Source organism: Anarhichas minor, unplaced genomic scaffold, assembly GCF_050575085.1.
Source record: "Anarhichas minor isolate MPS153535 unplaced genomic scaffold, ASM5057508v1 ptg000025l, whole genome shotgun sequence".
Lineage (NCBI taxonomy): Eukaryota > Metazoa > Chordata > Actinopteri > Perciformes > Anarhichadidae > Anarhichas > Anarhichas minor.
Window position 1 is genome coordinate 12,455,692 of NW_027466471.1, and position 23,941 is coordinate 12,479,632.

Here is a 23,941-nt window from a genome sequence, read left to right on the forward strand (position 1 = left end):
AAACTATTTTGGGTAATAGTGTTATTACTTTACAGCTTATATCACTGGAGGCAAATCACAATCTTATGTTTCAATACCTATTGAAAATCTGAATGAGACTAAAATGTGTGTCTGCTAAGGCAAGCTCTAGTGATCTGTTTCTCTCAATGCGCACGATAAGTCTGAGATGTTGAACTATATAACAAGGACTTTATTGCCTCAGCCTCCCTGTTTGATGCCTTATCTCTTTACAAATCCTCTGCTTTAAATGAACGTCTAATATCATCCACGTCTATCTGCTGCGTGGGTGAATTTTTCTTTTACTCAGCTGTCTGTTGCAGAGGTTATACATAAAGTCTTGCAACAAGAGACCGCCAGCAGGTCCTCACAGTCTGGATTCTCACTTTTCATAACAAATTGCTCATTTTATTGCAAAACCAATCTTATCCCGAGGAAAAATGAATTACCAAATGGTTGTGAATCAGCCTACATTCTTCCACTTTTAAAGTAGGTAACTACTCTAAACAACCAGGGACCTGTCCACATTACTACCCAACGTTTTCCAAGAAAGGTTTCTTCTATTTTATCCATTTAATTTAATCTCAGAATCAACCTGGTCTTAAAAAAGGAACGGGTGGCAAACAACACATTATTGGACTGTTTATTAGACCTCTGTGTTGAAATACTTTGGTACTTTGATTTATTTTTCCAAATCATCTTGAACAATTTTGAATTGTTGTGTTTTCTCTTTCCGTCAGTTACCCATGTGAGACACACAAGTCTGGGACTCAGAGCTGGGATACCTGCTTGTGGAGCAGCTCCTTCATCTCAGATAGCATGCTCTTCAGCTCCTCCATGGTGGCCTGATCGTGTGCTGTCCTGCCTCCCTGGATGCCTGAAAGAATTTCACGAATAAGAATTAGAGTATTACATACACATCCCACATCTAGTCGGTTTAAGTTCTAATGATGAGGTGATGTCAGACAGTCGGTTGCAAACTGTTCTCACTCAGCAGCGGCAGAGATTCAGGCTGATCCACGCTGCAGTCCTGCAGAGTCGCCACATTCTCTATGGTGTCCTCTATCACCAGCTTCAAGTCTGTCAGTTCATCCTTGCGAAGAAAGAAACAGATTGCATGATATACATGTGGCATGTCTAGTTATTGCACTGCGCTAACAGTATTTACACAGTAATATTGGGGCTTTACTAATTTTTTATGCAGCCTATATCTCTGCCAACAAATATGAAATTACTCTCAACTGTAAGCCTCTTATTCACCTGTGCACTCGACTGCAGGGTCCTGAGTGCCACCTTGTTGGGACCAGGGGGGAGTGACCCAAACGCAGCGGGCAGATCATCCAAACTGTGCGCCAGTCTGCAGTCTACATAGACGTTGAGGCGAGGTGGGCCGCCCTGTAGACCTCTGGCATGTAGCATCACATGGTGATCTCGAAACTGGTTGTGACAAATCGTCCGTCAGTCTTCTGGTAACGAATGGTCACTAGAGATGGAGAGAAGCGAGAATAAAAGACAGGAAGGCAGTGAAAAAAGTTAAAACAGATAGCTGATAATGCAGTCTGTATAACACCCGTATGTGTTTTAATAGAATAATTCACCCTTGCTCAGTTTGGCCTGCACGATGACCTCCAGGTACTTGGTGTTGTCTTTGGGGTTGATGACACTGTAGAGAGAGGTGGGGGCCTTGCTGTGGAGCCTGAAGGAAGAGAGGAGGAACGCCTCATCTCGCCCTTTGTTCTTCAGGCTTCCTTGGAGCAAGTCTGGCAGGCAGTCTGGAGACACCAGCAGGTCATAGACTAACACAGGAGAGCATTGTTAAAAACCTGCATTATACGGTTGTTAACAGATTGAATCATAATTGTGACAAAAACATTCAGAGAAAAGTCACAGTTTAACACAGACAGTAAGGGAAACACACAATATAGTCAGTCAATAGCGTGCAAGGAACTTAGGAAATATTCACATACCAACTGAAAGCACTTAATCTGGTACACTGGTGGTGCTGGGTTTCTTTTTTGTCACTATTAAGTTTTGAGTGTGTGTCTTGATGGCTATGGATCACAGTGTACTACGGATTGCTACTGCTGAGTCAGTTATTGTACTTTATTGTGTGTGACAGTATACCTGTGTGTGTGTGTGTGTGTGTGTGTGTGTGTGTGCGTGTGTGTGCGTGTGTATGTATGTGTGTAAGTGCACATTCATGTTTGTGTCCCGCTGTGTTTTATAGAGAGGTAGACTGGAGCTGCAGAAAGGAGCAGCAATAAACTCTTTCCACTGGAACAAACCCACTGCCTCACGCCCACACTCTCTACACACTCACGCTCGCAAAGACACGTACACACATATACACAAAAACACTTGCACACGGCCGTTAGTTAAATTCAAGAATAATGCAAAGTGACAGGAAATTATGTGGAAACATTTGCGTGTGGATTCCGGGCAAATCAAAGTTTTGCACATGCACTTTCTCAGATGGCAGTTAGTGTTGTTTTACCATCTAAAACTGATTTACTCATTTAGGTCAGACTGTTACAAGATCCTGCATGGCAAATTCTACTAACCACAAAAAAAGCCAAATAAATTAGGAGAATTACTCTTGTTATTTGCAGGCTTGCTGAAGATGACAAGTTTTAAGACCAGACAACAGATTGTTAGGAAAAGACAGCCAGTTGAAATGTGCTGATCTATATACACAAAAATTATTTTTTCCAAATGGGCATAGATGGTGAAGAGTACTTACTCATGCCTTGAGCCGTGACAGTGAGCACCAGCTGTTGCAGCACCAGAGACAGAGCCGCTGCTCTGGCCCACACATCCATCATTTAGTGCTTCAGTATGGGACACACCTCAGCAGAAGCAGTGTCCCTGAAGAAATAATTGAGTTTCCACTTGTGGATCAGTAAGTCTATCACAGATCAATTGCCTATTTTAACACAGAATGAAGAAAGTCCAGATGTTGAAGCCAAATCTCAGCAGAGGTGAGATGGTTTTGTGGACACAGGCACAGCTTTTAAAGCAAAGGGGAGTGTCCTTGCACTCTATTGCGAAAGTGGCACAGTGTAGGAACTATTTTAATAGTTTGAGGGAGTGTCGCCTTGCTATAGTTTCATCAATGATAAATCAAGTCACTAGGTGTAAAAGCTGGAGCATTTATTACAACATGCACATTAAAAAAATTATATGAGACTTATACATTGTTTTATTCTTAAAAGGATTGTCAGAGTACAACATTACCTTTACTTGAGATCACCTCATATATTTGAATTTTATTTGTTTATGTGGTTATTTCCTTTACTTCAATTTTACCTGCTTCATATGAGCATATTTCTCTTCTCCACATCTTACTTAATTATAAATTAACTTATTTATTTTATTTTGCACTTGCACCTCCATGTGTTTGTGTATGGGCCCAGTGCTGCTTGATGTGCTCTCACTTTTGTCTGCATAAAGGGCTTAAATGGACTTCTGACTATTTTTTAAATGTATTATTCTGTAAATCTTTTAATCTAGAAAGCACTTTGTATTTACGCTTGAATCTGCTATATAAATAAAATAATGTAAAATACTGTATGAACTAAATGGGAGCATTTTTATGCATTTATAACCTTATTTTATTTAGAGTCATGATAACGTTTTTATTCCTTGAGTCGTTATGCTAACTATCTTTTGGGGATTAGTAATATAATAGCATAAAAAGTACTCTAAATCAGCTTGTACACAGTCAGCCAACTCAGACAAATGTCTGAAATGGATTGTACCTGGCCTTCAAGGAGGAAAACTTGATTCCAGCTGGCCAATGTTTTTAACAAACATCACAAACCTGTGTCATAGATGTGTATTTGATCTCCTAGCTCATCTCCAGCAAGCCAGTTAAATTGAATAACTGTATACCAGATGTTTTCAATTTATATTTAATTTTAATTTAATTTAATCTAAATTGCTCTACATGCCTCTGTAAACCTTTTCTAAATTCCATCTGTAGGATAATGTGGGATGGGAAGGACAAAGAGGGCTGGACTCGGGATCCTGGAAACATTTCATGATTGATGTCTGGTACTCGTCTTAAAACTTTCTCTTCAAACCTCAAGTACATTTCAACATCTCAGCTGCTGCTCTGAGCCAAGGAGAGACATTTACCGTCCCACAGAGCATCATCAACGTGCATCCGTTTGTGTCTGGCTGTCTGGACCAAACACCTGGCAGCCTTCAACAGTCCGGCTGTCAGTCCATCATGCTATTGTTACTGAAAATAAGAAAATAGACGACATTCTGAAAGGGCACAATTTCCCCATTAATATAGAGTTCATAATTGACTTTGCTTGGCAAAACAGTCAACAAGGTCTATTAGGAGCTGTTCTGCAGTTTTCAATCGAGTGCTGCCCAGTTGTCATGAATTTGTAGTGCTGCCCAGTTGTCATGAATTTGTAGAGTCTAAATTTGTCATTGATGTTATTACAGGTTCTCGTCCATGTTGTATTATGTTGACAAATTCTTTCTCATTATGTTTACTTGTTTTGTGCCCCCTCTCATAAAGGTGCATCATGCTGAGTTGTTGCTAGTTCCTCATCATTACTTACCATTGTATGACCCTTTAAGTGAAGCAATCACCCTAACAAACTGAGAATAAACCATTACAGTTCAATAACATAAGCCAGAGACAGATTTCTGGAAAAAAAAAACGCATATTCAAAACACATATCCACATACATGTCATCTTAGCACTTGACATCCACCACCTGTTTTTTCTTCACCTACGATATGACACCTAGTGACGTCACCGGCTCCTTCTATGAATCAAAACATGGCGGCTGCCATGGAGCTGAGATGCTGGGGAGGAGACTGGGGTTTGCCTTCTGTCCACACCGAGTCTCTAATAGTCCAGGTAACGTTGTCGTCAGCTTGAATGGATAAATAAAACATACGGTCATTCTGTCGAGCCATCCTTTCGAGACGGAATGTTTCTTCTCCGGTTGTCTTTGCGTGTTCTCTGTGTATTTCTGGTTAGCATCCATGCTAACTTGCCTCCTAAGCTAGCTGCTCATGCTCAGCTCGGTCTGCAGGATTACACATATTATATTTCCAGTTTCCCTTTCTTTACTGCCCAGCAAGCAACGTAACTGTGCTGACTGCATGGTCAGAAGTCACTCTCACTGGGAACATAACTGTGGTCCTTCAAGGTCAGCTTTTTGAGGCTGAGGTTTTAATTCATATTGTTTATTTATTATGTATTACTACCCTCGCTAGCTAGCTATCAACGATGACCCATCTAGTAGTAACCTTGTCAGAACATGAACAGTGAGGAGTTTGCTGCTCAGTCACTGAATCTATGCAGTTATTACTTTTGCCACAAGGTGACACTTTGACTCATTTGACTCAAAGATGACGTATGTGTCATCCTAAAAGCATAGAACGTTAGTCAGTGATACTAATCACTGTTAGTGTGTTACTTTATTGACAGCAGTCTTTTATTTATATATATATATATATTATATATATATATATATATATATATATATATATATATATATATATAAATATAAATATAAATATATATATATATATATATAAATATATATATATATATATATATATATATATATATATATATAATATATATATATATATATATATATATATATATATATATATATATATATATTATATATATATATATATATATATATATATATATATATATATATATATAATATATATATATTATATATATATATATATATATATATATATATATATATATATATATATAATATATATATATAATATATATATATATATATATATAATATATATAAAGTGTCAGTTAGTCGGAGATAGTCCTGTTCACCAACCGGAAACAGACATTCAGTGGAATGGTTAATCGACTTAAAATAACCAATTAGATGTTTCAGTTATTTTATATTACAAACATTCTATGGTGCTAGCTCCTCCAGTGGTGTGTTTTCTGCTTTTCTCTATTTTATTGATTGTAAACTGGACATTTTGTGGGTGTTGGACTGTTAGTCAGACAAAATAAAACATTTGAAGACTTCACCTTAGACTCCATACATTTGTAAAAGCCTGTTTTTACTATTATTTGACATTTACCCCAAAAAATAATCAACAAATTATTCGATAATGAAAATAATTGGCAGTGGAAACCATGTTTGATTTAGTTATACATCTTTTTGAACTCATTTTAGTGAGTTCTTTTGTTTTCTTGCTCATGGGTTTGCTTCTTTTTTCCTCCCTTTTTTTTAAACCATTTTTCTGATTGAAGTCTGTGTTTTCTTTCAGGCTTACGCCAAGTTTTCTGGGGCAAAAGTCACGGTTTCTCCTATTGACTGGACATGGAAAACTCTCACAGGTGGGCTGCAGCTGTAAACCAGAATTACACAACAGCGTGGTCCAGACACCACATGGGAATTGCTTAATATACAATGCATATGTGGTTGACTGATAGGAATATGTTTTAAATACATACAGTACATTTTAGTTTGGAACATATATCAATATTAGATGTATATAATAATGTAGGAGCCCACTCTACAACAGTGTGCATACTAAAAATCACATGACGACTAACACACTATTTGACCAAGTCATGAAATTCCTTTGGAAAACACAGATTTAAAGCTTGGATTTAATGTTTTTATGCATCTGATTGGGTTCCACAATGGAGTGAATTCATCTAACTTGTGGGTACTCAATATACTGTAATGTTGATTACAAGACCTTAATAACGTTAATGCAGATGCAACACCAGACGCTAGCTTTGTCTTGAATTGTAATATATTCTTCCTCTCGTACAACCCGCAGCGACGGTCCCAGAGTTGCTGTGTGGAGACTCTGCAGTTCAAGAACCTACAAATATTCTCAACTTCCTGAGAAAACGGGTACCAGTGAATTCCAATGCTGCTCACTGTCCGTCACCTGGTCATTATGTCCCCAAACCCGTTAAGCAGATTCAGTAGATCTACTGTAATAAATGTGATTCTTCTTTTTTTCCAGAAGTTTAATGCAGACTATGAACTGACAGCCCGACAAGGAGCAGACACCATGGCGTACATCGCTCTGCTTGAAGAGAAACTACGACCAGCTCTGGTAACGCCGTCTCTCCTCTGCTTGATCCCCGACGAGAACTAATCCGTGAGTAATGGTTTTAATTAGAGTGATGCTTTGTGTCCCACAGTTGCACACTTTCTGGGTGGATGCAGAAAACTACGCCAATCTGACACGGCCATGGTTTGCTTCACGCTCGCCATTCCCTCTGAACTTTTTCGTCCCCAATCACTATGCCAACACCGCCCTCTCCCGCATCCTTCTAACCAAAGGAGAGGCGCCGCTACACAGAATCACCGAGGTCGAGGGAAAGGTAAACATTTACTCGTCTGATTCATCAGTCACATGTTGCGTCAACTCTTTGTAGACTGTAACTCTTTCTCACTGTCTGCCTCAGATCTACAGTGATGCTAAAGAGTGCCTGAATCTCCTCTCATACAGACTGGGAACGGCAGACTACTTCTTTGGCAACTTGTGAGTGTTTTAATGTCCTTTGATGGACCACATATGTGCATCACATTCATCTGCCAAGCTATTAGAAGACAGACAAGATGAAAAATCATGAAAAATTGGGATTGAAATGTTGGGATGGATGTTCTTATTTTATTTGTCTGGGTAAGTTTAAAAAATGTTTTTTATTTCATTAAATATTCAGTTGGCCATTTGATTACAATTGATCACAATGATAGGCCAAATTTTGATCTATGAATGTAGATTCCTCTCATAGTATTGAAGTTGTCAAGTTGATGATCATCATATTAGAGAGAATGGGTCCTCTGAAGTGTATTTCAGAATAATTCTGAGAGAAATCAGACACAGAAAATGCTTTCTGGTTTTTATTAAGACAAAAATATTAATGGAACACTGACAGAATGAGTAAAACTACAAGTGATGTGTCGTATGGCCCGATATCTCTTGTCTCCGTGTGTTTATAATTTGTTTTTGTTTGTGTTGGTAGGCCGACCAGTCTGGACGCCTTTGTGTTTGGTTTTGTGGCTCCAATGTACAAAGCCAGTCTCCCCAGCAGCCCTCTGCAGAGCCACCTCAGACAGCTCGATAACCTCACAAGCTTCTGTGACAACATCCTCGCCGTCTACTTCAGCTCGGACCACCCTTGTAAGATCGCTGCACGCACTGGAAATACTCGCACTCTTGGGCTTTAGCTTGGTGAAATCCACACATACAAAGATGCAGGGGACATTTTACATGATACCCATACACAAGCACAGAAAGCTACTAACATCATGAGCATCTCCCTTCTTCTCACATCTTTGTTTCACGGCGTGCTTGCTCTTTGTACCGGCTCTGTTTCTGGGTGCTCATCAGCCTAACGCTGTTCCTCTTCCACTGACTCGCTGCTATCTTCTCTGTGGGTGTCCGCTTACATCATTTCTCTCCAGGTCCCCCCCCACCTGTTCAGGAAACAATGGATGCCAACCTCCAGAAACTAACTCAGCTTGTAAACAAAGAGTCCAACTTGATAGAGAAGGTGCTTCTGCTTTCCTTTTATCGTCTCTTTGCATGGGTGCATGCTTGCATTTGGCAGGTACAGTCTCAGCTGTACTAAAAGTATATATAGTGTCACTTAATGAATCATTGTCATTTTATTTTCTGCCTCTGCATGTGTGCTCTAACTAAACTGGACATCCTGTACTGTAGATGGATGACAACCTTCGCAGCAGCCCTCAGCACAAACCCCACAGACCAGACCCCAAACCCAGTCTGGCCAGTGAGCAGAACTCTACTCCTGCCTGACCCCTGACCTGTCAACCCTGATCCAGGCTTATGAATGGAGGAGAGAAAGCCTGTCGGTGAAAGCTGCAGTTCTGACTCAACATCCTAAAAATATATAAAAAATGTCATCCAGGGGAAATATGGTTTGAATGGAAAATAACCTAATAATTATTGGAAGTATGACTATATAACTATTAAAGAGGCTATTTTATAGAAACATAATGATGATTGATTTCAAAGATGTTGGTCTGAAAGAGATGGAAAAGTGCATGTGTGAGGTTTTAGAAGAAGGTTGAGTGCATGTATGTGGTTATGGATGGAATTCTATGAAGTGGCGTTTGATGAGAAAGACACAGAAAGTTGAAGGAAAGTAAAAGTCCAGCAGGGAAAAGAAGCGACCACCTAACCACTTGATCCTTTTGTTTTCTGTAAGAAATATGTATTTACATTTTTCAGTTCATGCACCATAGGACACGTGTGACATGTGTTTCCTCACCTGCGTCATGAGGATATTGAAGTTGGTTAAATACGCATTGATCTCTAACATGGTGCAGAGTTGTGCTAGAGCACCAAATGGGAAGATGTGTTTAGTTACGTTACTCCAGTTTATAAATCCGTTTTCATTTTAGCATGATGGTGATCTGAGATCTTTCACCTCCTGTAAAAATCTCCTGTAAATTCTGACATTTAAATTAGTGTTATGTACAGTATGTATACAGTCATGACTAGGAAAAAACAATCACGTATTTTGTTTTGCTCTCATCTCCTCTGCTTTGTATAGCTTGTATAGTTGTAAATATTCTCATGATGGAAATCAATGCAATTTACTTGTGGTTTCCTCTCATAGGGCTGATCATCATCATCTTCTTCAGTCTTTGCTCGATACACTGAGGTGATTCATACACACTAGTAACTTATTCATGCAGAATATTTGGGACTAATGAGTGTTTGTGTGAGAGTTTACCCAAGAAACCAGTGTGTTTCAATTACAGTTTCTTTGTTTTGCAAGATAACTGTCATTACCAATCCACTCGCAGTTGTTGACATAGTTTTTCCACAATCAATCTTACAGGTACATCATTTATTTTGTTTAGATTTTTCAGCTGTGTTGTCATTTGCTGTGCCTATTTAACACCTTGTTAAAACTGAAGTGTCTGTCCCATCTGGGAATGTCTCATTATCTGCCTCATGTGTTTTTTTGTTTTTAATGTCATGCTCCCCAATATCCTCACAGCTCATACACTTCTGAACTGTGTCTACTCTGTGATTAGTGTCTCAGTCTAAAAGTATTAATACTTTTCAAGATACTTGGGCTTCTGCAACTTCCAAACACAACATTTTACAGTTACATTCCCTTTAAAGCACCATACCCTGAAACAAAAGCATTCATTGGTGTGTTTGCGTGTGTGTGTGTGTGTTTTGTCAATTACAAAATGTTGACAGACAACAATCAGGCTTGTGAGGACCATAAGGCTGCAGTGTGCCTTCATGACTGCTGGTGTCTTTGTGCAAATGTTAACGGTTCATAATTTTCATACATTGCCACAAATTATCTTTTGTCATTTCTGTTACTGTTGTTCATCCTGTTTGGATGGTTGGTAGCAACTGTCATCATATAATTGAAATACAAATATAATCCAACCACGACCACTGTCTTTTCTTATGAAGCTAAATAAACGTATTAATATAATTTCACTAAATGTGCCTGTAAACGGTCAACTGGAGCCTAATTAAAAGATTATACGAGAGCTGTTTGGGTCATATATTGTGCTTTAAGAGACGTCCATCTTCTAAGGCGAAGCAGCAAGGCGAGCTATTGGGCAACTTGTTTTTCCAGTAATAGTGACAGCAGATTTTACCCTTGCCCACCATGCTTATTGTATGGTCGTTTAGATGTTGGGAGGACAGTGAGCTCTTTGTTTGGTTTTTGGCCTTAGACCTGGAAAAAATGAGAGTAATTTAGCTGAAAGGAGATGATTCATACTTGACATCAGATATTGTCAAAGTCATTGGAGGTAGAGGCTCATGCTGAGACTTCTCTTGGCTGGCTATTTAATAGGTGTGGTAAAGGGAAATAATTACATGTTGACAATTTTGTGCTACAAAAAATATCTTGCGTGTTTCTATCTTTTTAATATCGGTGATTAAACGACACTATTGCCATTCTGTTCTTCTGAGTTTGAAAAGTAAATCTAATTGAGTAAAAAAAAAGAGTTTGCAGCACTGAGACTGGGTCTTAACTCTCTGCTCCCTGAGTTCAGCTACAATAAAAAATGTTCTTCATAATCCAGTGTTATCAGTCCCAGTAAAATGAAGCTGTCCCTTCTCAAAGAGCTGTCCTTCAGCTTCCAGCTGAGCAGTCCAACGGATCACATGGAAGCCAGCAGCTGTTCCCGGACAGTCTGCATGTGTTTGCCCCCACACCCCTCTTCTTCATTTCACTCCCCTCCGCTCCGTTTCCCCAGAAATGAGGAAAGGTGTCAGAGATGAGGGGAAACAGTAGGATTGCCTGGAAAAATAGTTTAGCAATATTTGAGAAATGACATGAACCATGTAGCTTTGTCAGCGAGGTGTATGGCTCCCACTACAGTAGCTGTAAGTCATCAAAAGCAATCTGGACGTTTAATTGCATGATAGATTCAGCAGAAGTATTCAGGATTGGTGGCAGAAATGTATTTTGAGCCAATATTACAGCTAATGGAGCGCTGAGGCCCTCTAGTGGTGAATGTACGTCAGAAAGCTAGAAACAATCAGTCCAGTTGAGCAAATAGAAAAATAAATATGTTCATTCAGCTCAGATGTTAAAATCAGTTTACAAGACAAAGAAAAGAAAACAATTCATCTCCACTTGCTGCTGTGGCACATAACAAAATATAGATGAGATCACATCTGTTTACAAAGGTTATTTACACAAATCCACAATATGAAATACAGTTTAAAAGTTTCTCGGCACTATAAACTCTGTCGCCAAAGGGCTTTAACTATTGTTTGTCTCAGTAATGATTCAGTGTTCGACTTAAGTATGCAGTCAGACCCTTTACTCACCTCACAGTACCTATAAGTAAGGGTTTAAAGAAAGAGTAAATCAAAGAACATTTACAAAACAGTAGAAAACAATCCCATCAGCATGTGTTATACCCACAACATTTCACCTCTCCCGTGGCAAAATACAATACAAGACACTCACCTGTGAAACAAATTGAAGGCACTAAATTTCAATCCAGTATTTCACACCGTCATCATTCATGTTCACTGCCTTTGTTTTTGGGTATTTACAAAACATTTTAGATAAGATATTAGACAAGACATTGCTGTTAACAAAAGAGATCAACGTTGAATTGATTTCCTGTTAATTAGAGAATAATTGCACTATTGATTAGGTTTGATCTAACATAAACACACAAACCCATAGAAGAATGGCATGTATGTAGAAATATGTCCTCTGCTTTTACTGTGGGATATCTGTTTCTGTATTTTATGTATTGTCTTATCTTCAGTTTTCTCAGTAAGGCAGTAAGTCATTTTAATCATTATACATTAAGATCATTCAAATCCAATGAAGTCCAACATGAACTGTAAACTCCTGAGTGTGCGAGGCCGATAGTAGAGCTAGCTGTCTTTGGTAAACTCCGGCACCTCCAGCACCATGCTGACCTCCAGGCTGCCCGGCATCTCCAGGGCCAGAGCAGGGTGGCACGGCTGGGTGAAGCGCTGGCAGAAAGTGCCCAACAGCTGACCGCTTTGGGCATTGTAGAAAGACAAGCGACCGAGCTGGTAATCCAGGAGAGTACCAACTCGCTCAGGCACCTCAATCACAAACACACTGGACTGAATGTCACTGTGGAGCAGCTGATACCTGCAGCTGGACAGACAAAGAGAGCAAAGAAAGGAGGGTTTAGACCAGAATAGTGAAGGGAAGTACTGTAAAGGGGGTGTGGGGGAGGGGTTATGCATACCCTGATGGTGTAGGGATGCACTGCAAACACCATGACAGCTTGTTTTCACCCAGTGGGCTGTTTCTATTGGCTGTGTCGTAAGCCACTCCAAGCCTGTAAGCCGTGCTTGCTGACACGAGGGTCTCCCAGTAGTAATGTCCTTGTGCCGGCAACAGCTCACCCAGGATGGATGGACACCTAGAATACATACAAACTCTGGTTTACAAATATTCTTTAAAAGCTTAAGTGGTTGGAGCTGACTGAAACTCACTGTTTGTCTGTTGATGGTGTGTCGTAGTGCAGGGTGGTCTGGTCCACAGACAGCTCCAGAGCAGGGTGAGCTGAGGCTTTCAGCAGGTGGAACCTCGTCCCTGAAAACAGTTACCGGTAAGAGAAAATGATGTGTAAATGTGTCGATTGTGTTTGTGTTGTATTTGTGTAATGTTACACACAAATGGAAGTACAAACACAGTTTAAGTGAGTGTTCTGTTACCTTTGGTGGAGATGAGGGCAGCCTCGCTCTGTTCGCTGGCTCCAGACTCATTCACAGCTTTGATGTAAAACAGATAGTTTTCATTGGGCTGCAGGAGAACCCTCTGCTCGCAGCTTCTGATACCTGAGATGGACCTAGGAGTACGTCACACACACCCACAAACATGCACACGTTTAGATTAAACGAATAAACCTTAGTTTATAAAATACTTTACTGTAGATTTTTTGTCCAGCTAGTTTGGGCAAGAAGTATGATTATGTCTTTGTATTTTTATGTCAGATCATTTTTACTTTGTTTTAAACCAAATTTACAGGATTTCCTATGATGTTTAATGACTGCACTTTTCTATATGTGTCCCTATCTGGTTAAAACAAACACTCACCTGAGCCCCTCTCCCTCTAGTTCATACTGGCGGCAGTACTCCAGGGTGTAACTCTGTTCAGGAGTCAGATTTGCTGAGCTCCACCGCAGTGTAGCTGAATCCCACATGACAGTACAGCGCTCCGTTTCTATCACTGGCACTGACGGAGCTGCCACAAAGAGAGAACAAGTCAGGTCAATAACAAAAATGTAGATGTTGTAATGTAACAAAAATGACCGATCTAAACTCGCTTCAAAATACCAGTAAAGAATACAATGATGCTTTCCATTGTCAGACAAAGTTGTCGTTTCGTTGTGGGGACTGACCAGTTCTGAAGGAGAGTCTCTCGCTGGGCAGAGAGCAGCCTGTGTAGTTGACAGCCATCACCCACACCTTGTAGGTCTTGTCAGGCTCCAGCTCCTCCAGGGCACAATAGCTCTCCTTCACTGTCACACGGTACTCCTCTGACACAGCTGTGGACAGCAAGCAGCCACAGCACATGCACTGTTTGTATGCATTTAGTAAATCACAAACGTCACATCAACAAAAGCTATACCTATTATAAATACTACAAGATAATATAGAATGTATATTTGTACAAAAATACCTATTCTAAATAAACAAAAATAAGAATTTTCAATTTAAAATTAAATTATCCATTAAACTTAATTTCTGTCAATTTACCTGAAGTAGATGGGGATTAAAAATAGGATGGGAGCACTTTGGCCACCATTTTCCAGCTGTAACACCATCCTGAACGTATTTACCTCCCTGTGGATCCTCCATGCAGTAAACTTGGAAGCAGTCTATGATATCTCCAGGGTTGACCATCCAGTAAACAGTGACACTGGTGCTGGTGGCTGAGCCTGGCTCCTGAGGCTGCAGCGTAGGCCTCTGAGGCACTGAGGCACAGACCAGGAGACATACACGATTAACTGCTACATATATATGCACATGGCACAAGACTTCTTGTAGATATCAGGTGAATCTGCAAAGATATGTTTATATCAGAGCTACCTGGGATTCCCTTGCGCTGTGCGAGGTGAGGGCTAGAAGTGTTGCCCCTGGCGTAGTCCTCGAACACCAGTAGTCCCTTGGGCCCCAGCTCCAGTGACATGGCTGAGTCCAGAGCTGCCTTGAGACTGACCACACATACACAGCCTTTAGCCTTTGGCCGCAACCACAGGTCAGTGTCAAAAAAGGTATGTACTGAGCAGAGTTTAGGTAGCTCTGCAGGTCAAGCAGCAAACTGTATTAGAAAACCACACTGGCTCACACTCCATTCACTGAAATCACGTTACCTTGCATTAATGTCTTCAGGTGACTAGTGGGAGAACAGATTGAAAAGGAATTCATCAGAAATTTGACATAAACCCTGATTATTGGCTGCATACGAAACCACTGATCAATAATCCCCAACACTCACCCGTGCGTCAGTCTCGGCCTCTCTGGCCGTGGTCTCCAGAGTGGCCTTGGCGGTGTCGATGCTCTCCTGGAAGGCGACAATCTGGTCATATAGCTGCTCCAGTTTGGCCTTCTTCTCCTCTTCCATGCTGACAGACATGTCGTTGTACTGCTCCATCACCAGAGCCATCATCTCCTCATTCTGCGCCTGCATCGCTGCCTCGCTCTCCACGCACTGGTCCTGGTCGAGAGTAGAGGGAAGGAAAACAGAGATATTATATTTACAAATGTAACAGTGTGCATCTTGTCATGTAATGCTTTATAAACTGATCTAATGGCAAATATTAAAAAGAGAAAGTATTAAATATGTAAACAGTTTTTACCTCTACAGAGTTGTAGGCCAGTTCGATCTCAGACACCAGGTCCTCGATGTTCTCTGACCTCCCCTGAAGCTCTGAGATCCAGTCACCCAGCTTCTCCTGATAAATTAAAAAAAATGACACGTGCAGGTAAAATTCTGGTCTGGAAGTAACGCATTACATTCACTCTCGTTACTGTAACAAAGTCGTTTTTACTTTGGGAATAGAACAGAGAAAAAAAGAGATGAATCAGCAGCTGCACCAGAGAACAAGCTGCAGGTGTCTCTGAGGCCTCAGGAGGGCAGAGCTCCGTCCAGAGTGGAGACACTCCGGAAATGATTGTTACACATGTTCGCGTTCACGTGCTGGGGCCCCTCGAGGCACAATCACAAGGAATTGCACATGGGGTGTGGTTATAATTGGCATTATCACACCTCGGCATAGTTAATAAATGTTACACCTGTCGTAAGGTGCGCATGCTAAATTGATGGGGGCATGCTGGGCCTGGCTAACATGCTAAACACGTGGCTGTTTGAGACCGTTAATCCCTGTGTGAGGGTTGAGCCTCATTCAGCTCAGACTGGTTAAGTTACGAATGAACGAGAAGAGAAGTTGAACCTGGGGGAGAATGTGGAGGACTTCGCGGTGCAGTTCAGACAGGTGAGTGCAACAACACAACGGTTGACGAGAACGACAACAGACACTTCTTTGCGGCAACTACGTGTGCGCGCGCGCTTCGCAGTGTGTGAAAACCATGCTGAACACTTTTTTGCTATTTGCTGCATTAAGAGTTCCTGCAGCCGCTGTGGAGTTTGTGTTTACGTTACCACGTTGTCTGCTTTGATTACGTTTCACACTGCTGTTGAAACCAGAATATGTGTCGATAGCTCGTTTTACTTTATTGTCGATCATTTTTCTTTAATTGTCTGAGTTCTACTCTGTCGTGGTTCATTTTTGTGAGGCCACACCGAGAAAGGCAGTTGTGTATATTTACTTGTATTCAGTTGTATGCACAGTCTGCAGAGATCTCGTCTGTCGATTTGGACAGAAGGGGATTTGTTGCTGACATTATACTTATACACAGGTGGAGCAATATTGCTCCACCTGTGTATAAGTTGATATTGAAATATATATATTGAAAGAGCTATTTGTTGTAACTAATCATGTTCTACATTACTCCAGAACAGACATTTACAGTACAGAATAACTCCTAAAATGTACATATGCATGGTAATATTGTAATAAGACAGACTAAAACTTTACCGAACTTAGTCTTCACCCTTAACCAACATTTATCTGAAATATGATTTTTATTAAGGGAATTTGATGGATCTCTTTGGTCAAAGTAAACAGGAGATGGAAGTTCCTCTCTTTTGTTATTATTTAGACCAAGTTTTGCAAAGTTCTTTTGGTAAACTGGGACCGATTTCCCCTCTCTGCCGAGTATCTGAATAGACAGCACTTCTCAATGCTGAAGTAAAACTTGTATTATACCTTTAATCTTTGTCTAAATTACAGTAGAGCTGTCACAATTTCACATAAATACAACATACATGTACAAGACCTGGTTCAAGCATAATCTGAAAATTACATTTGATCATTCTTTGTTTGATTTCGATGTGAGATTCTTTACTATAATTGTTCATCAAACACGTGTCACTTCACCCATGTTGTCTAACGTATCATCACAGATTACAGAAAAACATGAAATGGTCTCCTGTAAATGAAGTGTCTAAGGCATGAGCCTTCAGGTTAAAAAGTGGGCTGGATTTTAGAAAACTGCAAGTAAAAGACAACAAAGATATGTATTTTAAATTGTTAGGAGGTGCTGTGACATTAATTCAGATTGAAAAAGCAGCTGGCTGACCCTGTACTGACTGATGGGGACAGCGAGGGAGAACAATGTGTGAGCAGATCACATATCAGTCTCCACTTGATGATGTCACAGTGGACCTTTTCACTGATCAAAGCGGAGCATTACATCACACCAGTTCAATGTGCTTGGCTTCAGCCTGATGGCAGCCTGCAGCATTCAGCCTGCCAGCATGAACGGAAAAGTTATAAAGGCCTAATTTAGGAGCACTTTATGATATGATGACTCAAACTAATGCCAGTAAAGTGTGTGTGATCATAACCGTGTGTTGTAATAAAGCTGGTAAATTGTATGATGATGAACTGCTATTTGATTACAGCTTGCCATCAGAAATGAGAAACGCTGCTGCGTTGTTGCAGCGGGAGACTGCTCAGATGATGAAACATCTGGGAGACGCTGTTAGACATCTGAGGTCACATACAAAACGGAAAAAAACAAACATGTCATCTGATCTAAAAAGGAATACTTGCAACATTTTGGGAAATGTGTTTATTTGCTCTCAAAATGTTAGTACTTTAAATCTATTAACATTTTGCTACACCCTTCAATACTTGTCCCATATGTAATATTCATTGATCTTTTTACTAAAACTGTGCATGTTTACTAAGCATAGACTTACATTTGGAAACAGACATCTGTTAATCAGCGGATCAAATACTTGAATAGCTCTTATTTGAATCATTGGGTCCTAAAAGTTGTAAATTGTTCAAGTTATTTTGCTTCCTCCCTTCATGAGAATGAGTCCGAGAAGGAGGCTGGACCGAGGGCTGGGAGGCGGGGTTAAAGAAAAAGCTAGTGCGCATGCTCTTTGGGCTTTATAATGCGGAAGATCCCATTTTAATTTTAACTCCAAAGCTAATTTTAATATGCGTTCCCAACTTCCCATTCACCCAGTACATTACCTTCATTTCCTCGTAGGCTTGGTCCACAGCAGTAACCTCGTGGCTGTGATGCTCTCCAGACACACAGTCGTCCTCTGACAGCAGACGTCCACAGGTGATACAGAACCTGTGCATCTGCTGCAGCTCAGCAGCCAGTCGAGCCTGACTCTCTTCCTCTGCATCGATAATCTCATAGTCAGCCTCTATGAACTCATCATCTGGGGACAGATCAAAGACTTTCTCCTCCTCCTCCTCCTCCATCTCCATCCTCTCATCTCTCTCCTGGCCAGACTCAGGCTTTGGTTCCGCTGCATTTCTCTGTGTTTCAGGTTCCGGCATCTCTTTGGCATCTTGTTTGTATATTACCTCATATTCAAGCTCGTCAATAGTCACCTCTGGAGCCTCTGCAACTGCCTCGTCTTGCGCCATCTTTTGTTCTACATCCTCTCTGTGCAGATCAATCTCTGTACTTGAATGCTCTGTAACAATGCTTGTTTCTGGGGCATCGTCCACCTTGTGAATCTCTGCCTTTTGTTCTACGTTTGCTGCTCCTGACTTAATATCCTCGTTGTGTAGCCCTGACAAATCCTCATGGGGAGTAAAGCTCCTCAGAGGGGAAAATGCGCCCTCGTCTTCCTCAAAGTCCCTCTTCATCTTCTGCTCATCTGTGTAGGCCTCCTCCACAGGTGCTGGAGGAGTGTACCTACTGTCTAACTCGTTTCTTGGTAGTGCGTCTTCCTCCAGAACTACGTCTGGTTTTACTTCTAGTTGAGGCTCTGTCATCGTTTCTTCATTCGGTGCCTGAAGAGTCTCTGGGCATGTTGTCGGGGTTTCAGGTGCTATGAGACGTCCACATGTGCTGTCAGGGTCAGAGAGAGCTACTGCATCACTTGAAGTCTTCTCTGATAACTGACCGATCTCTAAGTCCATCTCTACAGCTTGTCCTTTGGGGACAAGGATGATTAACTCATCACCCACATTCACCATCCCCTGAGTAACAGTCCCAGTGTCCTCTGCGGGTGTTTTATCTTTGGCTTCAGTTATCAGCTCACTGTCGGTTACTGACTCCTGTTGATGCTGCGTGGATTCAATACTTGTTTTATCTGAATCTTTTTTTACTTCATCTGACATCACAGGTTCGGTTACTTCACTTGAGATCTCTGCTTTAACTTCTGACTCTTGTTCACCTTCAGTAATGAATTCAGGCGACTTTCTCTCAACTGCAGTTTCCTCTGTTAGAACGCCATGTTTTTCCTCTCCTTCAGCTGTTTGAGCATCTGTTGTCTCAACACTTATTGCCCCCTGAAGATCAATCTGAACTTTAGTTTGGATCTCTTTTTCAGCCACTGCTTTTTCAATCACCTCCACTAACGCATGTACTGCAGAATCACAGTCAGTGATGACCTCAACAGGTGCACCATCCCCAGGAACAACTTCTGCTGCTTCTTTTTTCTCACACAGAGATGTTTCAGCGGATGTCTCTATTTCACTAGAGGTGAGCATTTCCTGTCTTTCAGTCTCTTTCACTTCAGCTGAGGCCTCTGCTATGGCCTCGGTTAAGTCTTTCTCATTATCAGCCGTCATCTTAGTGTCAGTAGCTGCCACCTCAGACAAACTCATCTCAGTGATGAGGTGAGGCGCGTCACTGCTTACAGGTGCTACCACAGCTGTCTCCTCTGCGGCATTTAAAACCACCTGAGATGTTTTTTCCACCACTTTTTGTGTCTCACATGGCTGCTCAGTTTCAATAATACTAGTTGTTTCTGCTGGCACTTCTCTCTGATGCTCCTCACTCTCCTCTGTTTTGTCTACTTTACTGTCTACCTGCTGAGTTTCAGTTAGTGGTTTATCAATGCTGCTCTCAGGCGGCTCAGTCTGATCTCTCTTTACCTCCTGATCCTCCATCTGGTCCTCTCTCAGTTTGGACACCTGAATTGATTCGTCGGAGGCCTCTCTGACAGCCTGCTCTTCAGTCACCATGGTGACTTGTATGTCTTTCATCTCCTTTTTTGTCGCAGTAATTATTTCTCTTTTACCTTTAAATGTGGCTGATTGTAAATCTTCGCTCCCATCTCCAACACCGACCTCTTGTGTCTTTGGTTCCTCTGTCTTTGTCTTGTCCTCGTCTTCTTCTATGACCACTCTTGTTAGACATCCTGTCATGTCAAACTCACTCTGCAACCACATCATCCTCCCCTCCCTCTCCTCCTCCACTGACTCTGGTAGAACTTCCACTGTGGGAGTTTCATCCTTCAAAATAAACTTCTCCAGGTACCCGTCTGCCTCCTCTGAATCTGAAAAACGTCTCTTATAAGTCTTCTCAGATGCCACGCTCTCTGCCTCAGAGTGTTCCTCGTCGCTCTTCCTCCTCTCGCCTACAGCATCTTCGTAAAGGTCTGAGTACATGAAGGACATGGCAGTAGGCTCATCCAGCAGGATCTGGTCAATGATCTTAGGGGGTCCAGGCGAGAGAAAAATGGGTGTGAGGACGGTGTCTTCACCCCCAAACAACACTGAACCATTCTCCTTTAAAGATCTGTGGCTCACTCGTCTCCTTCTCATCACACTCTCCGCCTCATCATCTTCTCTCTGCTGCAATGCATCAGCAGGAGCTCCTTCTCCGTAGAAGACCTCATCAAGGTGTTCCCCCATTATCTCCACATCCGTAACAAAGACAAAGGAGTCTTCTGATGCAGAGGGGCTGTCTGTGGTGGCCTCCTTAGCTGGCTTTTGCTCCTCAACTGTGGGCTTCGCCTGTGGCTGTTCTGCTTCCTCCTGCAGCTCTGGAGCTTGTTCTCCAGGAACCGCCACATCAACCAAGGTAAACTTTTCAAAGTAGTCTATGTCGCCAGTGCTCTCTTTCTGAGTGGGTGTGTGTCTGAGCTGTGTGTCCGCTGATGGCTGAGAGGAGTCTTGCTTTGACGACTGAGGAAAGATCACAATCAGCAAGTCAATCTAGAGGACAATTAAGTGTTTAAAACAGCATTCTACTAGACAAATTAATATTTTAGTAATTTCTTGTGGATGGCAGAAAATACCAAATTAATCCAAAACTAGTGTTAGAAAGTGTTTGAAATGAAATGCCTAATTATTGAAACTACTCATTGTATAGAGAAATTAATAAATACCTCTTGGTGATCCAGTAATTCCCCCTCCTGTGGCAGGGCATGATTTTCTTGCAGTGTCCAGTCTTTTCTGTTTTGGGACCTGATCTTCGGAGTCTGGTCCAAATAAGACAAATTGTCCTGCAACTCTGTGCTCTCTTCCTCGTCCACAGTGGGAAGTTTGGAGGGGACTCTGATGTTGAGAATCTCATAACCCTCGGAAATCAAACTAAACAGCTGCTGATCTTTGTTTTTGATTTCCTCCAAGTCTGGCTCTGTGTTGGTTTTCTCCTGTTTGACATTGGGAAGAGAAATCTCCGCCATCTCAGGTCTCTCTACTCCCAGGGCTGAAGCTGATCTTGAACTACCAGGTCGGCTCAGCCTGTCCCCGAGCCTGCTGCTCCTTCCAGACCTCATCCTCCTACGGACTATTTTTTCCTCATCAAAGATGATGGTGATCTTTCCTGCAGCTCCAGAGCCATCCATGCTGTAGGCTTCAGAGATGGAGCTGGTTTCAGAGGCCCAAGGGGTAGAGCAGCGGCTAGAGGCCGTCTCCCAAACAATACCACTGTCCTCGCTCTGAACAGTTACCATGGAGAACGATGGATCCACTATCAGGCACTGGAACTTAGGCTTCACAGACTGGTCCTGGACAACCTCTCGCAGACTGGAAGAGCGAGAAATGGATGGTTAGAAGAAGGAAAGCAGGCTGTTTGTGCAGTTCCCGAGAAGAGAGAGGGCATGACTAAACAGTCTGCAAGAGGAGCTCCTTTTGGCACAGCTCACGGCATGCAAGCAGAGAACAAACCAATTAATCAAATCAAAACATATCTGTGCAAGATGTGCCAGCATGGAAACCACCACCACCACCAATTCATGTTTTGCGACTTAGCAAATCTAAGCTTAAAACACGATAACACCCGCTGATCCACTCTCAAGATGATCACTTGAGACGTGTAGATCTCCGGCGTTAGACCAGACCTGGTGCTAGGCTGCCAATGTGAGTGATGAGCTGAAAAAATAATGATCAAATGTTCTCTGAGCTGACTCACCTGCTATCAATACAGCTCAAGCCCTGCAGGGTTACAGCAAGGTGACGTCCCAAAGCGTCATTCATGTCACTAGAGAAGAGATGCCTGGCCTTCCCAGATGCATCCAACATATCAGTGTCTTCTACTATTTATGACATGGCAAGGAAAACTAGAGCACCAAGTATGAGACATGATAAATGAGATGGATGATTCGGTGAATTAATTCAAATATTAGAATAGAGCTGTCTGCACTGCCTATCTGACAATTCCTGACAGATGGTCATGTAATATAATAAATGAACTTTGTGTCACTTGGATGCACTGGTCCAGTCACGCTCTCCAGATGTACGACTTCTCTATTCAGTCTTTAAAGCAAAATGCGTTTGACTTAAGTAAACAAGTAGTTTCTCACGACTCCGTCAATATATTTCATGGTAAGATCTCCAAGCAGAAAAGACACCACTTTACACAAAGATAAAAGTGAGCTACATCTGAGGTTATTCTGCTTGTAAGCCAGCTCAAGTATGTAAATGACCTGTTTTGCAGTTCTTCCACCTCGTCGTCATCGTCCTGGCTGATGGCCTCTGAAGCCTCACTCTGTAAATCTGTCACCTCCGAGTCCAGACTCTCAAACTCCTCCATCTTGCTTGTATCCTCCAGCTCTTCCCTTTGTAGTCCCCAATGTTGTTTTTCTGTGTATTTTAGAGTCCTCTAGGTGTTTTCAGCCACTCCGATTTCGAAAAAGAGTTGTGTGCCTGTTTGTGTCATTCTAAGTTGGGAGCGTCCATCTGACTCAGCCAGGGACAGAAATAGACTGAGTGGGGAATGAAAAGAGGGGAGTAGAGCTAGAGAGAGGAGCAGTGAGAGTCGGCAGGTCTCACTGGGTCTAGAGTTTGCTTTTTGTGTACTTCAACTAAGAAGTTGTTAGATGTTGAATGTGTCATAAAAAGATTGTTATAGATTTAGGAAAGGAAAAAAAATCATCCTTAAGGTGGTCCGTGCCAGTGGCTATAGCTGAATGAGCCAGTGTGACTTTAAGATCAAAAACCCCCTTGCTTAGTTAAATATAGGCCATGTGCTGAAACAGTAACCCCTTTGGCCCTGCTACCAGTGGCAACACTAAACGGGGCCACTCACACACACACGTCTTGTAAGGCATCTATCCCCTAGCAGCACTGGCACTATGCAGAAGTCATAAAAGTTTGTGTAATTAGGTGTCGAACCACGTAACAAAAACTAATCAACACAAGAGTTGCCAGAGGAGGCTGCAGAGAACACTTTAAAAAAAGGTGCGTTTTTCCAGGAGCGACTTTTAGTTTTATCTTTTTTTTTAAGGCCTGTGAATCACAAGCACTTATAGCGTAGTGAATGATGTAAGAGATCCTGATGATGGCTGATGAACTGCATTACCTTGAGAAAACAAAATGACACCTGACATTAAAATATTAGATGGACTAGGTGGAGTGGACCAGGTCTATAGGATCGTATTTGTGCTTATGGTCAAAGTGTGTTCTAGGTTAAGCATTTAGTTCCTGTGGATGAAATCTCTGATTGTGATTCTTAACTGCGAGGGTATCAAATATAATAGTGTGATAGATTAGCCAGTGTTTATTCTTAAGTCTTGTTGCCTCCCATACCCCTGAATATATTAAAACATGAAATAAAGATGCCACCAAAGTCAACATATCTGAATATGAACAGCTGCAATGA

At 41.6% G+C, this 23,941-nt stretch overlaps 3 protein-coding genes across 4 annotated transcripts in view; 1 reads left to right on the plus strand and 2 right to left on the minus strand.

The window, feature by feature from the left end:
* The window catches only part of thbs4a (thrombospondin 4a), a 9,918-nt gene extending 7,084 nt beyond the window's left edge, over positions 1–2,834 (minus strand). Inside the window, 6 exon segments of the mRNA XM_076098840.1 lie at positions 783–874; positions 988–1,090; positions 1,258–1,430; positions 1,433–1,480; positions 1,596–1,793; positions 2,738–2,834. Coding sequence (XP_075954955.1) covers positions 783–874; positions 988–1,090; positions 1,258–1,430; positions 1,433–1,480; positions 1,596–1,793; positions 2,738–2,819 — 696 coding nt within the window. The 5' untranslated portion in view covers positions 2,820–2,834.
* A 1,952-nt stretch (positions 2,835–4,786) lies between these two features.
* Positions 4,787–10,529, plus strand: mtx3 (metaxin 3). 2 transcript variants are annotated; one of them, XM_076098827.1, is made up of 9 exons: positions 4,787–4,879; positions 6,292–6,361; positions 6,814–6,890; positions 7,006–7,098; positions 7,187–7,369; positions 7,454–7,530; positions 8,015–8,172; positions 8,457–8,545; positions 8,716–10,529. In XM_076098827.1, the coding sequence occupies exons 1-9, from the start codon at positions 4,787–4,789 to the stop codon at positions 8,809–8,811; spliced, it is 936 nt and encodes a 311-aa protein (XP_075954942.1). In that variant the 3' UTR covers positions 8,812–10,529. The 2 variants fall into 2 exon arrangements, with proteins under 2 accessions (XP_075954942.1, XP_075954941.1); XM_076098826.1 differs by lacking the exon at positions 8,457–8,545.
* Positions 10,530–11,393: 864 nt separating this feature from the next.
* Positions 11,394–23,867, minus strand: cmya5 (cardiomyopathy associated 5). The gene is made up of 14 exons (XM_076098819.1): positions 22,767–23,867; positions 21,225–21,867; positions 18,118–21,021; positions 15,367–15,462; positions 15,006–15,224; positions 14,881–14,903; positions 14,597–14,721; positions 14,347–14,481; positions 13,906–14,052; positions 13,601–13,748; positions 13,219–13,352; positions 12,997–13,096; positions 12,747–12,923; positions 11,394–12,652 (listed from the first exon to the last, which is right to left on the minus strand). The coding sequence occupies exons 1-14, from the start codon at positions 22,871–22,873 to the stop codon at positions 12,400–12,402; spliced, it is 5,211 nt and encodes a 1,736-aa protein (XP_075954934.1). The 5' UTR covers positions 22,874–23,867; the 3' UTR covers positions 11,394–12,399.
* Between the last annotated feature and the right edge of the window lie 74 nt (positions 23,868–23,941).